This window comes from Zosterops lateralis, assembly GCF_965231275.1.
Source record: "Zosterops lateralis genome assembly, chromosome: 9".
Taxonomy (NCBI): domain Eukaryota; kingdom Metazoa; phylum Chordata; class Aves; order Passeriformes; family Zosteropidae; genus Zosterops; species Zosterops lateralis.
Genome location: NC_139769.1, coordinates 14,761,209 through 14,783,029, shown reverse-complemented (window position 1 = coordinate 14,783,029; position 21,821 = coordinate 14,761,209). Strand labels below are relative to the sequence as shown.

At 39.0% G+C, this 21,821-nt stretch overlaps 2 protein-coding genes across 2 annotated transcripts in view; both read left to right on the top strand.

The window, feature by feature from the left end:
• The window catches only part of COL24A1 (collagen type XXIV alpha 1 chain), a gene marked incomplete at both ends in the record, with an annotated part of 120,911 nt that extends 108,891 nt beyond the window's left edge, over window positions 1–12,020 (top strand). Inside the window, 10 exons of the mRNA XM_083867473.1 lie at window positions 213–275; window positions 1,435–1,488; window positions 3,059–3,094; window positions 7,949–7,984; window positions 8,080–8,106; window positions 8,272–8,337; window positions 9,111–9,279; window positions 9,979–10,088; window positions 11,172–11,387; window positions 11,874–12,020. Coding sequence (XP_083723599.1) covers window positions 213–275; window positions 1,435–1,488; window positions 3,059–3,094; window positions 7,949–7,984; window positions 8,080–8,106; window positions 8,272–8,337; window positions 9,111–9,279; window positions 9,979–10,088; window positions 11,172–11,387; window positions 11,874–12,020 — 924 coding nt within the window. The remainder of the gene's footprint in view (window positions 1–212; window positions 276–1,434; window positions 1,489–3,058; window positions 3,095–7,948; window positions 7,985–8,079; window positions 8,107–8,271; window positions 8,338–9,110; window positions 9,280–9,978; window positions 10,089–11,171; window positions 11,388–11,873) is intronic.
• A 1,872-nt stretch (window positions 12,021–13,892) lies between these two features.
• Window positions 13,893–21,821, top strand: part of ZNHIT6 (zinc finger HIT-type containing 6) — a gene marked incomplete at its 5' end in the record, with an annotated part of 31,881 nt that continues 23,952 nt past the window's right edge. Inside the window, 5 exons of the mRNA XM_083867056.1 lie at window positions 13,893–14,404; window positions 15,626–15,691; window positions 15,798–15,904; window positions 15,990–16,075; window positions 17,325–17,428. Of these exons, the coding sequence (XP_083723182.1) occupies window positions 13,893–14,404; window positions 15,626–15,691; window positions 15,798–15,904; window positions 15,990–16,075; window positions 17,325–17,428 (875 nt within the window). The remainder of the gene's footprint in view (window positions 14,405–15,625; window positions 15,692–15,797; window positions 15,905–15,989; window positions 16,076–17,324; window positions 17,429–21,821) is intronic.

Sequence of the window (21,821 nt, the reverse complement as noted above, 5' to 3'; positions counted from 1 at the left end):
CACTAATTTGTTCAAAATATCTCTGAACTGTTGGAACATGGTAGGCAGAACTGTGTACTCCCTGTCTAAGGGAAAACATTCTGGGTCAGTGCACTTGGTATTTTCACTGTTACTGCTCTTAGAAATTATCTTACTTTCACTGTAAACAAGAATTTGAAACAAGTGGGTAGCTAATGTCCATGTTTGATTAAATCGTTCCTTTGCATTTTCAGGGTCCTGCAGGGGACATTGGCTTGTTTGGAATTCTGGGCCCCAAAGGTCCAACAGGCCAAGCTGTAAGTGCTTCACTGCATGAAAGAGATTGTTAGGATGATTTTTTTGCTAGTGGCACATGTTTTTAACTTAGAGAATAATCTTTTTTTTCTCATTAACAGGGCCAGAAGCCTCTAACCAAACTTTTCTGTCTGAGTCTAGCTGCCCTTTGCCTGTACTGCAACACTGCTCTGGTTACATCATACTTACAGACACACAAACAGAGCTGGGCCCTTAATCTTGAAAGAAAAAAGCAAGCTCTGCTGACTAAGTGTAGACCCCTTAGTGTAATCTTATGATTTTGTATTTCTTTGTCCATTGGAGTTAACATTCTTCTTACTGGTAAAACTGCTGATTGTGTAACTATGTTTTACAGCAAAAGAAAAATAGGGATCAGACTTTGCCTGCAGTAAGACACAGTGGTGCTCAGGCATTATTGATCAATGGGTAGTCTTTTTTTAATTAACATTTTGTTTTTATCGAAAATGTTCCTAACCTTCATTAGCTCGTTCTTTGTGACATTCTGCTTTGCTACTCACCAAAAAATGTAGAAACATCTTTAGCATTTTGTGCATCCAGTGTGGCATCAAGTGTGAAAGGTTGAAGCATGGGAGGCCTTACTACAGCATGTTCTCTCACTGCTGCCTTTCGGAACAGCACAGAACTGAATTTGTTCAGTTAACCAGATGCAGAGCAGCAGCTTTAGGGGACTGTTCTAGCAGCTACTTTATTTTTCTAAACATGCCTATATGAGATAAAGACTGGACATGAGCAGTTTGCTCTAAGTGAAATGGATCTGAAAAGTGGCATTTTAGCAACACTTACTGGCAGCCTTACAAGAGTCCTTGTGGGCAGTAATATAGCTCAAGATAGAGTTGGTTGTAGCTCAACAACTATGTGGTCTTTTGTAATCAGAGTACTTAAGTTTCCACTGTTTTTAGTGCATCAGTTTTCATATTAAAGAATGTGTGGGAGCTTTCCAAGCACAACTATTACAGATTAATAAAATGCTTACCTTATTGATTTTGTTGTAATGTGCCTTCAATATTTAGAGAGTATCACCATGATCTTTTGGATATTTGAGAGGTCTGTGTGCTGAGCAGCTTTAAACCAGGACATGTCATGAGGATTTTCTTTATTTTAGAAACATGGTGAACTAATAAATTTTTTGCTTATTTACAGGGATATATTGGCCCTGTTGGTCAAGAAGGCATAGCAGGCCCAACTGGCAGACCAGTAAGTTTCTCTTCACTTTTGCATTGTTTATTTCACTACCTTTTTGCTTAATCATCTTGTTTTTCAACTAGCAACCTTCTTATTTTTCTGCTTGCAAATAGCAACTAACAAGGACTTTCCTTGTTATACCATGCTGGTAAGTTAATGTATGTGACTCCAGCATCTGTAATACAAACAAAAAAAAAAAAAAAAAGAAGACAAAAACCAGTGACAAAAAAGTAATTGCAATGGCCTTCTGCTTAGGTACAGCATGCAGAGGGCATCTGTACGGGGGCAGTGGGCAAGTCAAGGTGTAAAACAGCAGACAGTAATTACCATCTGGATATTCTTTCTCAGCCTTTGGTCTGATATATATCTAGAGAGTATCCACACTCAGTTTCAATATAGTTTATTTTTTATTTCTTGTGGGCTGTACTGGGCAGAGTAGACATTCTGAGAGTGCCCATGAGCCCTTGTAAGGCTGTTCCAAGGGCTGATGAGGTCCCTGTTACAACTCAAACATCATTGTGGCCTCTCTGATAACTTTCAATGCACTCCAGGTTCCCTGTACTGGGGGAGCTCTGTCCTCATCCCTCTTTCCATCTCTTGTCACACTCACAGTACCAGAGCCAGATTTGTTTTGCAAGAGAGCCCTGTGGCTCATGTCTCCAGACCACCCAACCATGTAAGGCAGTTTTAGAAGCTCTTTGTACCATGAAGATTCCTCTGCCTGATCAAGTAGACTTGGAGTAAATGAGAATGTCTAAAAATCAAAAAAAAAAAAAAAAAAATAGTAAATATACAATAAAAGTAATAAATGTAAATATTTGCAAATAAAATAGGAAGAAGGGGAATGTCCCTTCTGTAATTCTTTCCACTTATTGGAAAAACCAGTACTTTGTCTTGCTTCATTCTTTTAATTGCACTGAGGAGAAAAACTTTACAGTTGCGTGCACTTGTATGAAGGATTTTAATAGACTTCTTATTGAATGTAAAAGTTTGCCATTATCATCAAAGAAAGCATTTTAGTTGAAGATTACTTCTATGTGTTATGAATTGCAGCCATCAAGATGCAAAATTTTTCCAGAGAAGAATTAAGATTGTTGCCATCCTTGAGAACACAATTTAAGTGGAAAACCAGCCAAAAATATGAACAGAAAAATAGTGTCTAATCTGATTATGAAAGTAAAACTAATAACATCGCAAAAACATATATGTGATGAATAGATTTCTTCAGTGATGGAGAGTATTGAGTTTTGTTCTCTAAAGATGGTGAAGCACTGATATATTGAATGTAGATGAAATTGTGGAGAACACAGCTGGTTGACGGACAGCACTGTTAAAATTACTGAGAGAAAACACACTTGCAAGCTGAAGAACACAGCTTTCCACATATAGGAATAACAAGATGTGTTCAACTAATTTCATTTTTAGTAGTACAGGAAAATTAAGCCCCCAGAGCTGTAAATACTTCCACAGATGAGACTGGACTTTTCATGTGAGCAGTATAATTCTCATGGATATTAATCTGCTTATTTCAGTCCTAGGCAGCTAGAAAGCATATCAGATTAACAGTTACTCTTTCTTACAGGGACCAAGAGGTGAAAAGGGCATGAGGGGTGAAATGGTAAGATGAAACAACTTTTGTGCTTTCATCCTTTGGGCTGTGTAAAATCTATTTTTGTGTTACGCTGAATGTACTCATGCATGCTCTGAATGCCAGGCAGTCATTTGGGCTCCTGGAGAGCACTGCCCAAGAAAGCTGGTGGCCTGGTTAGGAGTCTGACCTTCTTGTTCCAGTTGATTTATGCAGATATGCCCAGTGGGTGTGAGCTGCTGGGCCGTATGCCCCTGGTCATACAGCAGTCACAAAGTCCAAGTCTGTCCATGTCCACATCTAAGAGGAAAATCTTGTGTCATGTTTGTTGTAAAAGATCTAGTGCCTCACAGCATGCACATGTTCATAGAGCTGTATCTTCTTGTCTAGAAAGGGAGAAGCTCAGGAGAAGCCTAGACCTGCGGGTGGGTGTCCATGCAATGTGTTCTAACTGTAGGAACTGTCGGCAGCACTGATGGGTTATGAGTTTTTTCAGCAAGAATCGTTGTACATTCATGAATGTTGGATTTAATATTAAATTTGTGTTAGAGTCAGTAAAGTCTCCAATTAATTGTGGCTATGTGAAAAGTCATTGTTATCATATTTACAGCAAATATGAACACAAAGTTGGTAACTATATTACCTTCTATGATAGATGTATAATTAGTTCCTTTTCCAGTAACGAGCAGATGTGATCTTTTTCCTGTTTCTCTTACCCTGCCTTTCACCCCATCTCACTTAATACAATAAGTGAAACTAAATTTTTTGCTTTTAGCAGCCACCTCCAAAAAATTCAATCAAACTGCCTTATAAAAGTTTTGAAAAATAAATTTGAAATATTCAAAACACTTCAAAGAGCTAAAGCTTGGAATGAAGCTTCTTGTCTGTGTCTTGGATAATTCTCCTCTTTGATTCTAATGCTCTTGGGGCAATTGCTATCTCAGAATAAGAGGAAAATTAGTTTCTCAATTTGCTGTTATCCATCTTAGCTGTCCTTTTCTACTGTTTATTCATAAGAATTGATATGACAACAAAGAGCTAAAAATGCTGACACTTAAAAAAAGTTCCAAAAACAGTCCTTAAAAAACATTGAAGATGGTGAACAAGAAACATCTGTTTCCATTATTGGTGCTGGTGTTTAAGAAGTTATTTCCTAAATAAGATCTTGAATTCATCAAGATGAGTTAATCTAGTAAGGCTGTCTTCAGAAGAATGTTTAATTTTAAATCATATACAGTGGCATTGCTTTCCTCCAAGAAAGGGATTTATTTCCAACTGCTTTCACATACAAAGGACACCCAACTTTTTTCATCCAACTGTGTATTCTGAACTTTAATTTATACCTTTAAAATTTATATTGGCATTCTTCCTAGAATCACATAGATTTTAACCTTTTTGTAGTATATTTAGTTATATATTTTAGTCTGTCAGGGTTACAGAGTTCATTACTAGAAAGAAATGTCCTTTTATCCCCAGAAAAACATGGAATATCAAATCATGTCTTCTTATTGAGGCCAGTGGTGAAGCACACATTCTTTGTTGAAAATACTCCCTTCAAGAATTTAAAAATTCTTAGAAAATATGAATGTTCTTGGGATTGCTCATGCTTTCAAAGTGTATGTACTATTGTATATAAAATCAGGGCCTCTTAGCATTAGTAAAAGATTGGGATTTTGGCCTTTGAACTTCTGTTCAATCAAATGGAGTGATTAAAGAATTAAACAACACACTGAAACTAACTGGTTTAGTCTCTGCTTTTGTTTTTATGAACTGGGATTACACTTTTCTCACTTTAATTCTAAGGCGACCAAAGGTTAAATTAAGTAGATTTGTAAAAGTAATGCAGTACATTCCAGTAAAACACGTAGCAATTAACTTAGTTCATAAAAAGTGTAATTTAGCTTTATTTTTCTGCTCTGTAGCAGAAAGAAAGAACTTTGGTAAAGTCCCTACTCTGTGCAGTACCATTATATTTTAAAGATTTGTAAAGATAATTGCTATAGCTCTCTGAACGTTTAATGCATTTAAGAAATGTGATATTCCACAAAGTAGTTCATAAATAGCATTCAGTATTTACCTCTTCTTTTTTTTTTTCCCATGGGTTTTACTGGCAAGGAGACAGTGGATCAAGACAAATTACATTCCTCTTTTGAAAAATACCTTTGGAACTCATTGGAACAGTGCAGGTTTTTATTTTTAAAACATTCAGTTCTATTTCAGAAACCACTACAAATTTGAACTGCTCTTGTCCCAAGACTTCTTGAGTCTTAAAATGGTGACATATGCCAAGAACACAGAACATTAACTGAAGCATTCAGTCATCTAAAAAATATACTGGAATGTCTAAATCTCAGTATTCAGAACAAGGACATCTATTCATCCGAGAGCAGTGGTTACTTAGGGACAAACTGATGAAGACTTTGTACCTTTCCTTGATTTGGTATTTGCAAATTAAATCCTGAACCAAGATAAACAAATATATCCGTACAATGTCAAATTTGTTTCTCAAGATTCTTTTTCACACTTTCATTTAATATTAAACATACTTGGCCAAGCATGATCAGACAGGCCAGTAATATATTCACATGAGACTGAAGGTATCCTGGAGCAGTCTAACAGCACCTCAGCAGCTGACCTGATTAATTAAATGTGGAGTCAGCCTTCCCAGCTGGCATACAACAGTGTAGCTCTGTGAAACCAAATTGATTTGCAACAGCTGAGGAACTATGCCAAAATAGTGAATGTATCTGTGTAAACTTGGATCAGTTTTGTAATAATGAATAGCAATCATGTTTTAATGCATATTTAATAGTAATAGGATTTCAAAGAAAATTTTCAAAGAAGAAGCTGGGCAAAAATCAAACTCAGGAAAGTAAAGAAAGCCAGTTACTTGACACAGAATCCACAGAGATATCCATACTGTTTAGTACTACATATGCTAAAATGACTTGTTCTTTTATTTCCATTTTCCAACATTAATGATTAACATTTTATAAAGATGTTAATCATTAAATATCTACCTAAAAGATGGCTTCCAATCCCTTCTATAGGTGCAAGTGGATGAAACATAAATAAATAGGGGTAGAATGTATTGGTTGAAAAACTCACAATATTTACAATCCATGGTCCTTATCTTATTAAGGTCTTCTTGGTTAAGTATCAGAAAATCATCTATCTAAACATCCAGAAATTGTTTCAATTTTGAATTTTCTGTATTCTCCAAAGAGCACATACAAGACATGGATCTTGCCTCAAAGCCATTTACAGTCCATCAACATAGCCTTGCTGGTGCTTGGAATTATATGATAGCCCCCACTTCTCACATCCTTTATAATCCAACACCTGAGCTCCTCTGGCATGGCCAGGGTAGGTGATGTGCAGACATACTTCAGTTGTGCAGCTGTCAGTGTAAACCCTGACAGATGCATTCCCTGGCACTACCACAGCTCTGCCTTAGGACCTAAGAACTGATAAATTTGCAGCCTCAGTGACTTAGTTACATTGCTCCTATCTGGTTTGAGATCCTTTTTTTAAAATACACATTAATCAATATTTGAGTGAATTTGGTCTTTCTTTAACCATTTCCAGCTGCCCTTGCTTTTGGCAGCTTGAGCACAGCCTGAGTTCAGCAGTTGTAGCGTGAAGTGACACACAGATCTTGCTTGCTGTGAAATCTTACAGCAGAAACACTTATTATTGTATCAAATGATTTACAACTTAATTCCTACTAGACTAGATCAGTTTCACAACATTTGTCAGCATGACCATGCCACATCAGATTATTTCTCTTTTGGCAGAGATTTAGTACTGGCGTGACCATACTGACGTATGAGGGCTTTTGCTGGAACAGCTTATTGTGCTCAAGTAATTGGTACAAGCAGCACTAACAAAAGAATGTTCTGCTTAAATTGACTTAGCTGTGTGGAAAGGCTTTTAGTAATTTAAGGTGCAGATCTAGCCCATGCCTTTCATTCCTTCTCTTTTTCTCTTCTAAAGCCACTGCCACCAATTCTTTACCTTGTCGTCATTTGTGCCATTGTTTGTTACAATAGCTTCTAGCAGCTTTGAGTATATAGAGCTTGAAGATAAGAATCTAACAGAAACACAAGTGTCATTGCATATTAATAAATGTTCACAACCATTCCAGCTTAATGTGAATAGTTGATTAAAGAAAGAATAATTCAGATGGGTTTATTGTATTAGAAAGGTCCATGTTCAATCCTAAGGCAACCAAAACCTCAGGTTTCCATGCATTGTAGGCACTGTAAGCTAAGGAAAAGCAATTCCTTCTCCTCCCCTCTGCAACCATCCTACACACTAAAATGATACCACTTACAATGAGAAAATAAGGCATAACTTCTTGAATAAAAAGGAAGTTTGCCATTTCACTGTAAAACAATGAACATAACATGTTCTGGCTGAAAATTGACACTGCTGATAAATTAAACTGATAAAAGCCTGGCTTATACTCATGGATTAAAGTGGATTGGTTAGTTTTTTGCAGTTACTGATAACATTATTTACCATGTTTTTGTGATTGTTTACCCTTTCTAGTACTTCTATTGTCAGCATACATGTAACACTGGCACAATGTATAGCACATTATATATTAATACTTTCTATGATTTTTAATGTTCCCTTCATATCAGAAGTGATTGAAGAAACAAGGAAACAGACAACACAGCAATTCCAACATGAATATTCATATGGAAATAGATCATGGTGCTTTAAAAACAGTAACTAATAATCTACAACTTTACCAGAGCTGGTATTACACCTTCTTCCTTAGATACATGGGGACATTTTTGTGATTTAATAAATACATAAATGTAAAACCAGAGATTTTAATGTATAACTGCTGCATTCTGTCTCCATTTCTTCTAGGGGCCTCAGGGACGGCAGGGCCAGCCTGGGCCACCTGTAAGTGCATAAAAAACTGTGCCTGTGTTTTTCCATTTTGATTGCACTATATAAAGATTTGAAGCACCTAATATATGTTTTTTCCCATTCTCCAGGGACCACCTGGACCACCAGGACCAAGGGTAAATTCTGTTACAACCTAACCTACAATACAGTGCTTTATTGAAAGTGAAAAAACCAGGATCCTCTTCAAAAGTACTGCTTGTTCCACTGCTCAAAGAATTTGCCACCTGCACTTTTATGTATTCTTGTTCATCTTTTTATATTCTGAAACACCTGTTTTTTAGAAACAAGTGGATCTCAATGCTGCTGTTCAAGCTTTGTTTGAGTCAAGTGCTGCCTTGCAGATGGAGGTATATTTTTAAATGTATTTACATTATCATACAAGGAATGCAATTATAATCTTATTCTTTGAGCATATAACAGGGTTCCTTTTAGTTTGAAAGTTTCTTTTAGTTGAGTTCTTAGTTTAAATTAAAAATAGATAGCAAGTCATTATAGAATGTAATGAAACATGCTAGGATTTATAGGATATAGTTGAAATGAAATTAAGAGAAGCAGTGGGACTTCTACTTCTACCTTTTGTCATGATTAGTGGTAAATTACTGACTGTCACACTTAGAGGACTGTATCTGCTCAGACACAGTCCACAATAGCAGCATTTAGGGTTTGATCAAAAAAAAAATTTGACATGTATGTGTCTTGCTGCATTGGTTGCAAGAAAATCCCTTACATGTGTGAAGTCAAATAAATTTGCATATATTTTTTAGGTTAAGCCTTAGATTTCATTATTTAAAATCTGAAATCTCTAAGTTTACTTTAAAAGTGCACCAAATTTTTTTCCTTTCTTTCCTTGTATCCATATTTTTATGTCAGTATATCATAATGACAAATTTGCATAACCTAAACCTGCCTTAATGTCACTGCTCTGACAATTTTAATGAAGTGTCCTTATTTGTTTATTGGGACATGTTACCCTTAAGTTGTTTTACATGGCCGATGCATTCATATAAACACTTTGATTCTCTCTGGCTATTCAATGGCCATTTGACATTTAACTCTTACTGCATATACTGTTGTTGTGACACTTCCTTGTGGTAACACATTTGCTAATGGCCCTTGGCAGAAATACCAGAATACTGAAGTAACTTTACTAGATCACAGTACAGAGATTTTCAAAACGCTCCACTACCTTAGCAATTTACTGCACAGCATCAAGAACCCTCTTGGCACACGGGATAACCCAGCACGCATCTGCAGGGATTTGCTGAATTGTGATCGTAAAGTGTCAGATGGTAAGTGTCCACTTTCACACAAGTGCCTTGAAAAGCTGTTGCTTCCAAATGTTGCTTTCTACATTAAAATCCTGATCTGATAGATTTAATGTTTTTATTCTTCTTTTATGGTATTCTCTTGCAGTGTGCCTGTCACAACTATATTTATTTCATCTTTAAGATAAAATTTATGAATTTTAAAGGTGGAAGTATGTAGCTGTCTAATACTATATAAATATTAGACAGATTATATCTATCAGTAAACAGATGTATCCAGAAAAATTGAAACTGCAAATTTTGTGATTCCAAATTTTCCAAGTATTTATAGCTGATTTTGCAATGAATTTTGTGTGGATCAAATTCTAGATTCCTAATGAGAAAATTGCATACCATACATTATCACCGTCAAATACACTGACAGTCACTGTATCTCAGAAGGTCCTGAATCAATATTTCAAATAAAAAAAACTCTCCTATTTGAAGCTGTAATGTCAGTGTAATTATAATCAGAAGTGGTTTATTATGGTAATTTTTCTCAGTATCTGTTATTAGTATACTTTTAGTAGTGAAAACATTTTTATGTTCCTTTTCTTTCATTTCCTTGTGAAGGTATGGTGATAATAAATGTAATATTTGCAAAGAAGTATGAATATTTTAGCAAATTGCTTAGTAGTAATTATGTTTTGGTTTTATTTTGTGCCTGGAATTAAATACTAATAGGAAAATACTGGATTGACCCAAATATTGGATGTCCTTCTGATGCCATTGAAGTTTTCTGCAACTTCACTGCAGGTGGTCAGACATGTTTAACACCACTGTCTGTGACAAAGGTATGCATTGCTTCTAGAGACACTGCGTCTGTGCTTGCACTCTAAACAAATGCATGCTTATTTACTTAACTCATTAAAAAGTGTTAGTTTTCATGGGGGCATTATTGTGCATCTTTGTGGAAGGACATGTTATATATTCTGGTACAGAAGTTACAGATTTTCTGAAGACTAGATATGCTAGTAATTCTCACTGTGTTCATCTACTCACCTATGCTGCTAGAATTACTTTGTTTTGCTTTATGCTTTCTTATACAAGGCATAAAAAGAAGCCTGAAATACATCTAAGCTCCATTAATACCTCATGACTCAGGGCACCTAAGCATAGAGATGCTGAGGTCACAATAGAAAGGATGGAAATTATTACTGCTTTCCAACACTTAGGCACTTTTAAATGCCATGAGGGAGGGACTAATTTCTTGTATATCATTAGTTCATGCTCCTCTTTACATGTAGTTCTTGAACTCTTGGGAATAGAAATTCTGTGTTCGTGAAAGTCAGTATTACTGTAGTCATTGAAGAGCTTCAGAAATACTGTGAAATTTACACATGCATTTCTACATTTGGAAGATTCCTGAATATGAAATAGTCTTGGAGAAATACTTCTTGAATAATGAGTTACTATATTTTCTGTCTAAAATCAAAGTATACTTGCAAACTTTTGCATTCATAATGGATTACCAGCATTGCCAGAACCTGTGATCTAAGAAGACTAAACAGCCGAGTGATGTGGCTTCAGTTAAAATGCTGCTGCTGCTGCTATCTTTGTTTGAATCGCAAAAGCATTTGTTTCAGTTTCCTTATTTAAAAATACTGTTTTCTGACCAGCTGTGCTTCAGCAATGTTGTAAGCATCAGCAAATGTTTATATTTAAGCTTTGAAAATTTCCTATGAGAGCTTCTGTTTATAGCAATGACTGTAATAGGACCTAACATCTCCACTGAGGAATGCAAATCCTGCTCTTTGGCACTGACCCCAATGTATATAAACATGTATCCACTTAAATGCCCATGGCACTTGGTGTTGCTGTGGCCATTCACCATAGTCCAGCTGTAAGTCTAACAACACTTTTCTCTCCAAATTTAGCTGGAGTTCAGTGTTGGAAAAGTGCAGATGAACTTCCTTCATTTACTGAGCTCAGAAGCAACCCACAGCATCACAGTCCATTGTCTAAACACACCGATATGGGGATTAACTAAAGCAGGTGGCCGGAAGACATCAGTTACCTTCAAAGGATGGAATGGTCAAATATTTAAAGCAAATACCCTACTTGAACCTAAAGTCCTTCTGGATGAATGCATGGTAAATACCTTTTAGCATCACATTATTAAAGTGATGAGGTACTGTTTAGACATCACTAACCTGCTGCAAATAAATAACAAGCATTTGGATTCACATCCCTTAAAGTTTGCTTCTTTACATAGCTCTGCATATGCCAGCCTTTAGATACTGAACTCACCATCTCTTCAAGGGTAAAAGCAATTGCAGTGATACAGGGTATCTATACTTGCCCTTTGCATTGTGTCTCATGTATTTTGAGACTGTATGAAGACATTGCAGAGACATCAGCACAGAAATAGGGAGGTCATCCAGGAAAATTTAGAAACAGTTACCCTCAGAATGAAAATCCAGGCTTCAGAAATTGCATTTTTTAAATTACACAGTTTCTTTACAAAAGAGAGAAGAAATGTTTGTGTACTACTTCTCTTTCACTCTGTAAGCACAACTTTCATTTATGTTTTAAAGCTCATCTTTTGGCTCTAATATTCTTCTCTATGTGTGTTTCAGATTGAAGATGGCAGCTGGCATAAAACACAGTTCTTTTTTCACACTCAGGACACAAATCAGCTTCCAGTTGTTCAAGTTAATGCACTTCCTCACCTCAAACCAGGACAGCAGCACTTCGTAGAAAGTGGCTCCGTATGCTTCCTTTAAGATTCCTGTCCTTGGTTTCTTGTTGCATCAACAGAGTTGCTACATAGATCGAATACAAAAGTATGATCTGTTGCAGGCCAAATTACTAGGAAACTGAAGAATCATTTCAAGTGTTGTTGGTTAAAGAACCTCAGGAAGAAAAAGACTTCCTTCTAAGGAGAAATGGCATTAAAAAATAAAGAAAGAAAAGACTAAAGCAATTTTCTCTAAAGTATTTAAAAATAAATTTCTTGGTGCTTTCTTGCATAATTTTCTGGAATGGAGTATCTGAACATGGACTTTTTCAGGACGTCAAGTGTTCTTAGCATTCTTTTTAACAGTACTGCACAAAAACCATCCTGAGGAAAGCTGGAGACATATGATACTAAGGAGCAATACCTGCTAATGCTCCTAAATGTGCAATAGCTTTTATATGAAAAGTGAATCAAGCCACAGTACAGTACAATAAGTCTTATTTTCTTAAACATTGTTTTATTCCAGTCCTTCGTGGACACACACATCTGAACAGATGGCACACTACCTCTTTTGTGTTTCCTGTCCATGTTGCCTTGGTGCTCTTCCTAACACAGGGTGCTTGTGGCCTTACCAGAGATTGAGTCCCTTTTTATCTTTCAGACTGTATGTGCTGGTTGCATCAGGATATGTTTCTGTTGTAAAGGTACTTATTTTAAACTGTTGGTCACATACTTCACATAATGAAAACGTTATTTATGTGGATTTCTTGTTTAAAACATTTTTGTGTACTATTTTGGAAATGGTGTATAAGACAGCATATTGTATATGATGCATATAGTTAGAACAGTTTGCGTTACAGCCATTGTAAAAATTGTTGTAAGAAGAGCTACCTAAAGTAGTTTTGGCTTTTAAATCCTATATTTCAGTTAACACTGCTAATGCCAAAGCCATCTTAAGATGATGTATTCTGTATATATTTTGTAACTTCTGAAAAAATCTACTGCAGCGTGTCTTCTGAATGGCTGCTGTTAAATTATAATCAGCATTTCATCCTCTTAGAAATTCCATTTTTTTTGCAAAATTTATTAGATCATTTTGGGTTTTTAAAATTAAGCCTAAAATGATCAGTGAAGTTGATTTTTAAGTAAAAAAGAACAGTTTTACCACTAGGAAGAGCACTCTTTATATTGATATGCCTCTGTCTATTATCAGTTCAAAGTGTGCTCAGGAGCACATGGCAAGGTGATACCGGACTGTATTTGAGGGAGCCCGGGAGTGTTCAAACCACCTGTCTGTCTTCATCTGCAGGAAAAAAACACACCACCAAAGTATAATAAAATATTCTTCCAAGTTATCTCTTTGTCTTTCACTATTCTGTTTCATTGTGCATAGGTCATTCTTAGAAATGGTGAAAATCCTCGAGAAGGGCACTTTTGTTAGGTGTCAGTTCTTCTCTTCCCAAGGGGAAATGCACATGCTCTGTGCCATGGAATACTGCCAGAGGGACGCTGTTTGCTTTTACAAAGTAAAGTACATGCACATCCCATCTTATATTTTGTATCAAAGCATCATTTTTTACCACTTTGAGAAAAATCTGGTAAAACGAAAAACAAAGCAAGATTACAGAAGGATGACAAAATGTCTCACTTTTTGCATTTTCAGCATCAATACACTGGCATTATGATTTGACCTTTGGTCTTAGTTTGGCTTTGGAGGTGATGTTTTGGCAAACATTTGGGGGTATATTGTAAGATTATAATTTTTTAGAAAACATCTGCATCATGTATATTTTTTATTAATCTCATTGCCCTATTTTGGGGAACTCTTCATCTCAGAAATTATCTATTTTAAAAGCAAGGAGTTTAAAGTCTTACAAGGCTGCTCGGGTGTGACTGTGTGCATTTCTGTACAGTCACAATGCCCACCGCACGCAGCCGGGGGGAGGCCGGCCCGGTGCGGGGGGACACGGTCGGTAAGGAGCGATGGCCGGTGTCCCCTGCGCGGGGGGGCCGCGCCCTGGGGCTGTCCGGCCGGCAGCGTGCTGCTCTGCGGGCAGGGCGCGGCTCGGGAAGCCTCCTGTGTGCTCTGGAAAGGCCCCAGAGCCCGGCCGGCCCCGGAGCCCCTCAGCCCCCGCAGCCCGGCCGGCCCCGATGCCCCGATGCCCCCGGATCCCCTCAGCCCCCGGATCCCGGCCGATCCCGGAGCCCCTCAGCCCCCGGAGCCCCTCAGGCCCCTCATCCCCCGGAGCCCGCGGGTCCCGGCGCGGCGGGTCGGGGCCGGCCCGTGTGGCTGCGCTGTGGCTCGCGGCCGCCAGGCGGCGCAGCAGAGGCCGCGTTCCCCGTGAGGCCCCGCGGCGCGGCCATGGCGGAGCGGGACGGGCCTGGTGGTACCGGGCGGGCGGCGGGCGGCGGGAAGATGTCCCTGCACAGGTACGGCACGGCGGTGCCTGCGGCCTCACGGGCTCCGGGAGCGCCTTCCCCGGGGCTCGGCGGGCGGCCCCGTGCCCTGCAGCCGGCGCGCTGCTCCCGCGCGGGTGAGGCCCGGCCGGGGAGGCGCCGCGCGGGGGGCGCCGGGCAGAGCATCGCTGGGGCGGGGACGGGCAGCGGGCACGGCGGGAGCCTGCACAGCGGGGAGGGGTATCCCTGTTCGGAGTAACTCCCCATTTCTGGTTTGCAGTGTTTGAAACCCTTTTTTCCGGTTCTTAAAATGGCTTTGTGCTGCTGATTCCCAGAGCTCCTCGGGGGATGGTGGTGCTGGGCTTGTCCCTCAGGCCCTCGCTACCGGCAAGCGGCGAGCACGTGGTGGGGAGAGGGAGAGAAACGGGTCAGGGCTGACATTTATCCCCTAAGAGTTGAAAATGATGCGTTTGTACTGTTCTTGAAAACTTCACTGATGTGGGGGAAATGTTATTTCTCTTTTCTGTTTGTCAGACTTAAAATAAGAGTGATGATTATTTCAGTTGACATTTTTCCTAAGAATGGGAGAAACAGCTGTTCCAATAGCCTAATTTAAAACATATGGTCATATTTTTAGAGGAATTTAATTTTTCACTGGTACTTATTAGTTATATTGATAAGCCCTACACATTGTGCCTGAAAGATTCCCTGACATTGGAGTTTGCACTGCTGACAGCCAGAAGTTGTTTGGCTGACCGGTGTTGTCATGCTCTTTTTGTTCCAATGAAAAAATGGCATGCATCGTTCAGGGTTTAATGAGAATCCTTGAAAATTATTTTCTGTCTGCCTAAAAATGGGAGTATTGTAAGCCAGCATGATTATATAGTGCACGTTACAGGTGATACAAAAGGAGAAAAGCACTGATACAACCAGGCCCCAAAGCATGAAATGATAAAGGCTTGCTACGTTTCCAGCCCTGCAATTAGCATGTGGGTTTTTTCTTTCCAGCATCTCCAGTGTTTTAATGTGTGTGTGTTTGGAGATACTCCCCTGTAGCTTGTGTTGTTTTGTCTGCCACCTTTCCTAATCCAGGGTATTTGTATTTTCTCTTTCTCCTTTCAAGGTGCACTTACAATAGCTTTTCCTGAAAATGCTGATGGATGGCCTAGGGCCTGGTTTTTGAGCAGGCACTTTCGTAGGCCAGTCAGGTGTAAAAATGCTGCCTTCTTGAGAAGTGTCTTTTACTTCTTTCAGGTGTGAAACCTGTAGCAAAGAAGAAGCTAAGTACAGATGTCCACGATGCATGAAATATTCGTGCAGGTATCTGTTATCTGAACTAAATAGTTTTGATTATTTTCCTTATTCATGTGCTGAACATGTTAATTTTTTTTTTTTTTTTTTTTTTTTTTTTTTTTTGTCATTTCAGCCTGTTGTGTGTAAAGAAACATAAGCTTACACAAAGCTGTAATGGAGTCAGGGATAAAACAGCATTTGTCTCTGTAAATGAATTTACTGACTTGAACCTTCTGAGCGGTAAGAACATACCTTGTGTGTTGTAAAACTCCCTGGTTTTGCTAGGCTGGCACTACGTTTTTCTTTTTTTCTGTTTTACCTTCAGATTATCGTTTCCTGGAAGACGTAGGAAGGACAGCTGATGCTGCTACTCGACATTGTCTTGTGCATAGTCCAGCAACAAAAAGACTTGTGAGTTTTTGATTCTCCTTTTGCTCTGTTGGAACTAGGGTTCCTACCTTTGAATTCCCACTGAGGTACTCCCAATCTAAATTCCAGAGCTGGTACTCTCTTATGAAGGTATGAATGACCCTGAATTTTAGAGCCAGAAAGCAAAAGAAGTCTCTAGGTTTATGCAGCAATAGTATTGATGGCTACATCCCGTTGCTTGGAAGAAAAGACCACTAACAATTCTTAAAATTTATGCATGACCACTGTTGCTGCTGGATGATAGTTGTGTGTTAAGGAAGTCTGAATGTTTGCTTACACCTCCAGAACTTCTGAATTTTTAAGTACACACGTCCCAGGTAAGCAATGGATTTATTAATTGCCTAAAAATTGGTGTGTGGTTCCCTGTATACCACATGAAGACAGGTACAGCTCTTCAAAGACCAGATCTAAGCAAGAGTGACATAAAGGCCAGCCTTCTAAGGGAGAAGGGGTTTTTGCTGAAGCTCAGCAACCAAATACAGTCCCCAAACTAAAAACAATGAATGAACAAACAAAACCCAAAAAAGCCCAACCAACTCCTACTAGAAAATATTTTGACTCATTGATAAATCACAGAAAGACATTAGGACCATTTCTTTTCCCCCATTTTGTGAAGATATCTTGAAATATAGCCCTAAACTCAGGACTCACTTTGATGACAGAATAAATTCAGAAGACTCCAGCTTCCTCTCTGGCTGGAGTCGTTCCATGTGTTTGTATTTAGCAGCACAATGTCCTGAAAACGTGTGCTGAAGATGGTGAGACCCTGCATGGGTAGCAGTTTTAGGGGTGTGGTACTGGACATGTTAATGGGATGATGTCCTTAGTGCTGCCTTCAAATCAGAATTTGGATTTGGCAGTGGCTGGGATGGTGCTTGTGTATCCATTCTGCTCAATGGATAGGATTGTAACCCAAAAACCATCCTTGTGTGGTATTACACCCACAGTGGTCACGCTGTGACTTTCATGGTATATTAAAGAGCTTTTACTGTGAGGAGGTCATTGACATGTTCTTTTTTAATAGTAAAAAAACTTACAAAAATGTTTCAGAGTGTTTCCAGGCTTATGTGATCTTTTTCATTCAGAATAGGTTTTTTAAAGTTCAGAGTATTTCATTAAATATGGCCTTTTCTATAGTATTCTCGTAATTCCTGTCAGCTTTTTGTTGTTTAATTTTCAGGGGGTTTATATGTTCAGATTTTTTTAAAAAAATATTTTTGTTTTTTGCCAGTTATACTGCTTGAGGAACAAAGCGCGAGGGTGTAATATTGAGCTGAAAACACTGCCGGTTGGATTTACGAAAAGAAGAGAAAATTCTACCACCTTCAATTCTGTGTGAGTCTTCAGTTGGTTACAGTCAGAAATATTCTATTTTCACTGAGCATATAATGATGAGAATTTGAGGTCATACCACCATGCTTGCTTTAAAGTCTGTTAGTTGCACCACTTTTTTACAAAACCTGTTTAATATTTCATGCTTTACATTTACATTTTCTTCAGGTTCTTTGAGCTTGGTTTAACAGCTTACATAATTCATGCTTTACTCTGAAAAATGCTAACAATGAGTAACAGTAGGAAGAGTCAGTGCTGTTGTGGTCTTTTCATTAACACTTAGGGTTTTTGCTAGAAAAAGAAAATGCTTCTTTGGAGGTTTTGTAATAGAGGATTGATGTAGAAAGCTTGCACAAATCCCTGTCTCTGAAAAGGCTGACTTCAAATCTCAAGAAGGGCTTCAGTACCTGAGCTGCATTCTCTGATGGGAGTTGCTGTGCTGGAGAACAGGAATGTTTGATACATGACAGCTTAGAGAGACAAGTGCAGACAGATACAAATTCAGGAAGAAGGCTAAAGCAAATTTAAATATTTCTTCCTTTATCCCCTCTGTTTTTTCTCTGATATCCAGAGATTGTATTTTAAAGTATTTTCACAGTAGAAGTGAAATAAATTACAAAGTATTTCATTGTGACAGGAACCAGGTCTACAGTTCAGCTTAGTGGTACACTGGGGTCAAATATAAATGCCTTCTGAACTTCTCACAGCAATGACATCCCTGATGGTTTTACTCATTTTGTTCTAGGTCTCAGTTTTGGTGGCAGTTTGTGTTTTCAGGATGTGTTTTCCCTCTGTTCTGGGAGCTGTGCACTCCACAGTGTCGGTCTCTGGCTGGCCACCAGAGGTCTGCCTCTGACAGAGTAAAAACCCACCTGGAAACTGCTCAGCACACCCACCTGGATCGTTTAGGCTGCTCTAGGGAAAGACATAGGCAGGTTTGGTAGTGCACATAGAGTAAGTTTTAGCAGAACATTAGGCATCAAGTAGACATAGAAGTGTAACCTTTTAAAGTTACATGTTTCACCAGTTCTGTTAGAGAAGATCCAGACAGAACCAAAGGAAATCTGAGGTATTTTCTCCTCCCTCTGCCATATATATCCATTTTATGAGCTTAGCACCTGACAGTGCTCAGGGTCTGGTGTGTCCCTCTCCTGTAGATGAGCCCCTTCTCATGCTGTTTGTCAGTTGAGATTTGTAGACAGATTGCTCCAGAGGGTGGAGGCTGGAAGCTGCTCAACATCTGTGCATGGAAAACTGAGAACAGGCTTCTCTCATGTCCTCTTGACGATCTCAACAGCCAAGCTGTTGGGCAGTACAAGGCAGGAGTGAGAGTATCCACAGCTAGGAAGTACAAGATGTATTCTTGTGTCATCTCCTGCCTGTGCCAGTGCTGGAGGACAGATCAGTGTTGTTAGATGTGTTAACCAGACTCTTCATTTCCTGGATTCCATGAATTTGTTTGCTAAATCCGATGTTGTGAAAGCATACGTGCCAAAGCTGGGCAGCACAAGGATTAGACTAATGTGTAATATTGAGTAACTGGGTAATGGAGAGTCATTAGAAAGTAGTGTCTTGAGTCCAGAGTGTGAACTCATGGTGCATCTGATTTCTTAGTCATAAATTATTTTTAAATAAGGTGCTGCCTCACCTTACATTTCCTGTGGTGCCCTTATTTTCAGTACAGTTGAGAGTTCCCCACTGGATACATTCTGCCATGGAGTGGATGGTGTGAATTGCTGGGATAGCAGGCCTCTGGGAAAGGGGTCAAGGATGAGGCCAGGCTGAAACCAAGGGCAGGAGCACCAACAGGGAAGCTCCAGCCAGCAGGTCAAATGGGAAGAGGGGAATGAGCTTGCAAGTCTCTGGCTCCTGTTCCCTGGCTGGAGATGATGTAGTGAAATACTGAAATGGGGCAGTGCAGTTCCCTGAGCTCTGCAGCTTGTGCTGCTGTGCTCCAGCCCTCCCTGCTGCTTGCACTGTCAGACATCTCCAGCCAGCTTCCTCCACGCTCCATTCACAGCGTATCTCCCAGACAACACCTTTTATCTCCTCCCCACCAAGAGGGACCAGAGGGCTACAAACCTCCCTTGTAGGAGGTGTGCTTGCAGCCTGGGAGCATTTGGTTAGAGGGATATATGTGGGACAAGGAGGAATTTTTTACATTTCCTCTCCTCTTCGATGTAATGGTGAGAAAAAAAATGGACTGTGGAGATTTGGAGGTCGTTAGTGTTACACTTTGAGGTACACCTGGAAATTGTAAAATGTCAGCTATAATCCTTAGCTAGGGAGAGATAATTAAAATTATTGTTTGAAGTGTTGATTTTGAGAATGTAGCAAGGAGTTTTCTGAGCTGGGTTTTGGCTTAATATTACACCACTGGAGCTGTTAAACTTGAATTTAGTTGTTACTTAGTACAAAGGTTTGCTTAAGTTGCTAATGGAAGTCGAGGAAGGCATTATTATCCAAAACTATATAAGCTGAATGACCAATGCTTCAGTTAAACTTCAGTGCATTCTGAGAGAGTACTGGGTATTGTCAGATGAAAGGATAACTGGTCTGTCATGAAACTTCATGTCCTTATAATCACTTTTGTGAATTCAAAGTAAAAAAGACAGGAAATACTACAGTATTTGCACTTTGGTGTAAGATATCCTTTATACTAATATTTTAAGCATACTAGTTGCTAAATTGAAGCAAAACCATCAATGAATCACTATCTTTGACAGGCTGGTAGTGAAATACTTCTGTAGAGCCAGAACTGCAGTCGATGTCTTAATGTGATAAATTTGGAATTTTTGTCAATAAATATTTTAGTTTGCATGAATATATACCCACACATTTAAAAACACCTTCTAAACACATTTGAAACAGTTCTACTGCATTCTAGACAAAACTGAGAGGAAATGCTCAGAGGAAGCCTAGGTAAGAAAGTTAAGCTTTATGACGTATTTCATATAATTTTAAAGAAATGTGTAAACATTAGACGCTTCTAGAAATCTGCCAAGGCATTTAACAGGTATGTCCAAGTCCAGAATCCTTGTAGACCAGTCCTTTAATTCCCAGAAGCTGTACTGTCTACAATCACAGTTTTTTGAGCATCTTAGGTACTGCAGTAACTGTAAAGGTAGAGAAAATTTTTGCAGTTGTTCTGAGAGCCAGCTGGAGGAGACAGCCACTTTGTATATACTGCTGCTGTCTTTGTAACATCAGAAGTAAAAATGTTTACATTATTGATGTGAAAAATTTTTAAATCATACAACTACAGTTGATGGTAAGATAAGTTTTTGGAAGTTTAGGAGAAATAACTAGATAGTTATTTTTTTAGAACTAGTTGTGAAGCAGCCTGTGCAGTTCTGAATGTATTTTGAATCTATATCTCATGTAGGGAGAGAGAGGTGCTTGGCTCCCCTTTTCCATCTGATCCATTTCCATGCTTCTGAAGTAGCCAGAACAGGAGATGAAACCAAGCAGTGCAGGGATGGGCTGTGATGCTGCTTTTACTGACATCACTGATGTGCTTGTGCTTCACCCAGATCTCTGCTCTTTGGTAGTTTTGTAGTCAGTGCCTTGGTATCCAAAAAACCAGGGAACTGTTGGAGGGGAATTCCATGGCAGCAGAGTGGCATGAAATTCTTCATGGAGTGACCTGCTACTCAAATGCAGATGACTTACTCAATTAGGTATTTTCATTTAGAAAATGAACGTATTCCATGTCCATTGTATTTGAAGGAAATATTACCCTGATGAGCCATAACGGAAAATGAAGTCAGTGAGGTCTGGAGCCAGGATCTCTCTCTTTGATCAGAACTTGTTGTGAAGCAGCTTTGATGGCATCTACAGTTGACATTCAAGTCCTCTGGGCACATATCAGTGATGGTGAGGGATGCTTCGCTTTAATAACAGGCCACAGGTTGTTTTCCAAGACTTCATTGTACAGTGAAGAGTATGAGGCTATCCCTGTTCAAGCTTCTTTTTTACTCACCTGCTTCTATCCTGTTCTTAAACTGTCTTGCCTTTTTCTGCTTGCCATTTACTTCAGGCAAGAGTACTTTGAAGAGAGATTAAGTCATTAATTGCCTGCTACGGTATTAGTTTACTGAGAAAAAAAAGTTAACATTTCTGGTTTTTCAAAGTGGAACTTTTTGATGAGAAGTGAGCTTTTTAACTTCAGCTTCCCTGATTCACAGCACTATTCCATACACTAGATTGTGCCTGGAAGGAGGAGGGAAGGCGGAAGTCTGGGAAGAATCTTCTTAAGCTGATTGTACAGCTGCAGTGATGAACTGTCTGCCTCAGTGAGCCCACAGGGAATCAGTCTTGCATGTGAAATGAGGATGTGCTGTGTGACAGCCGTTTGTACAGCCACATGAAGAGTGTTCCTAGCAGCAGGTAGCAG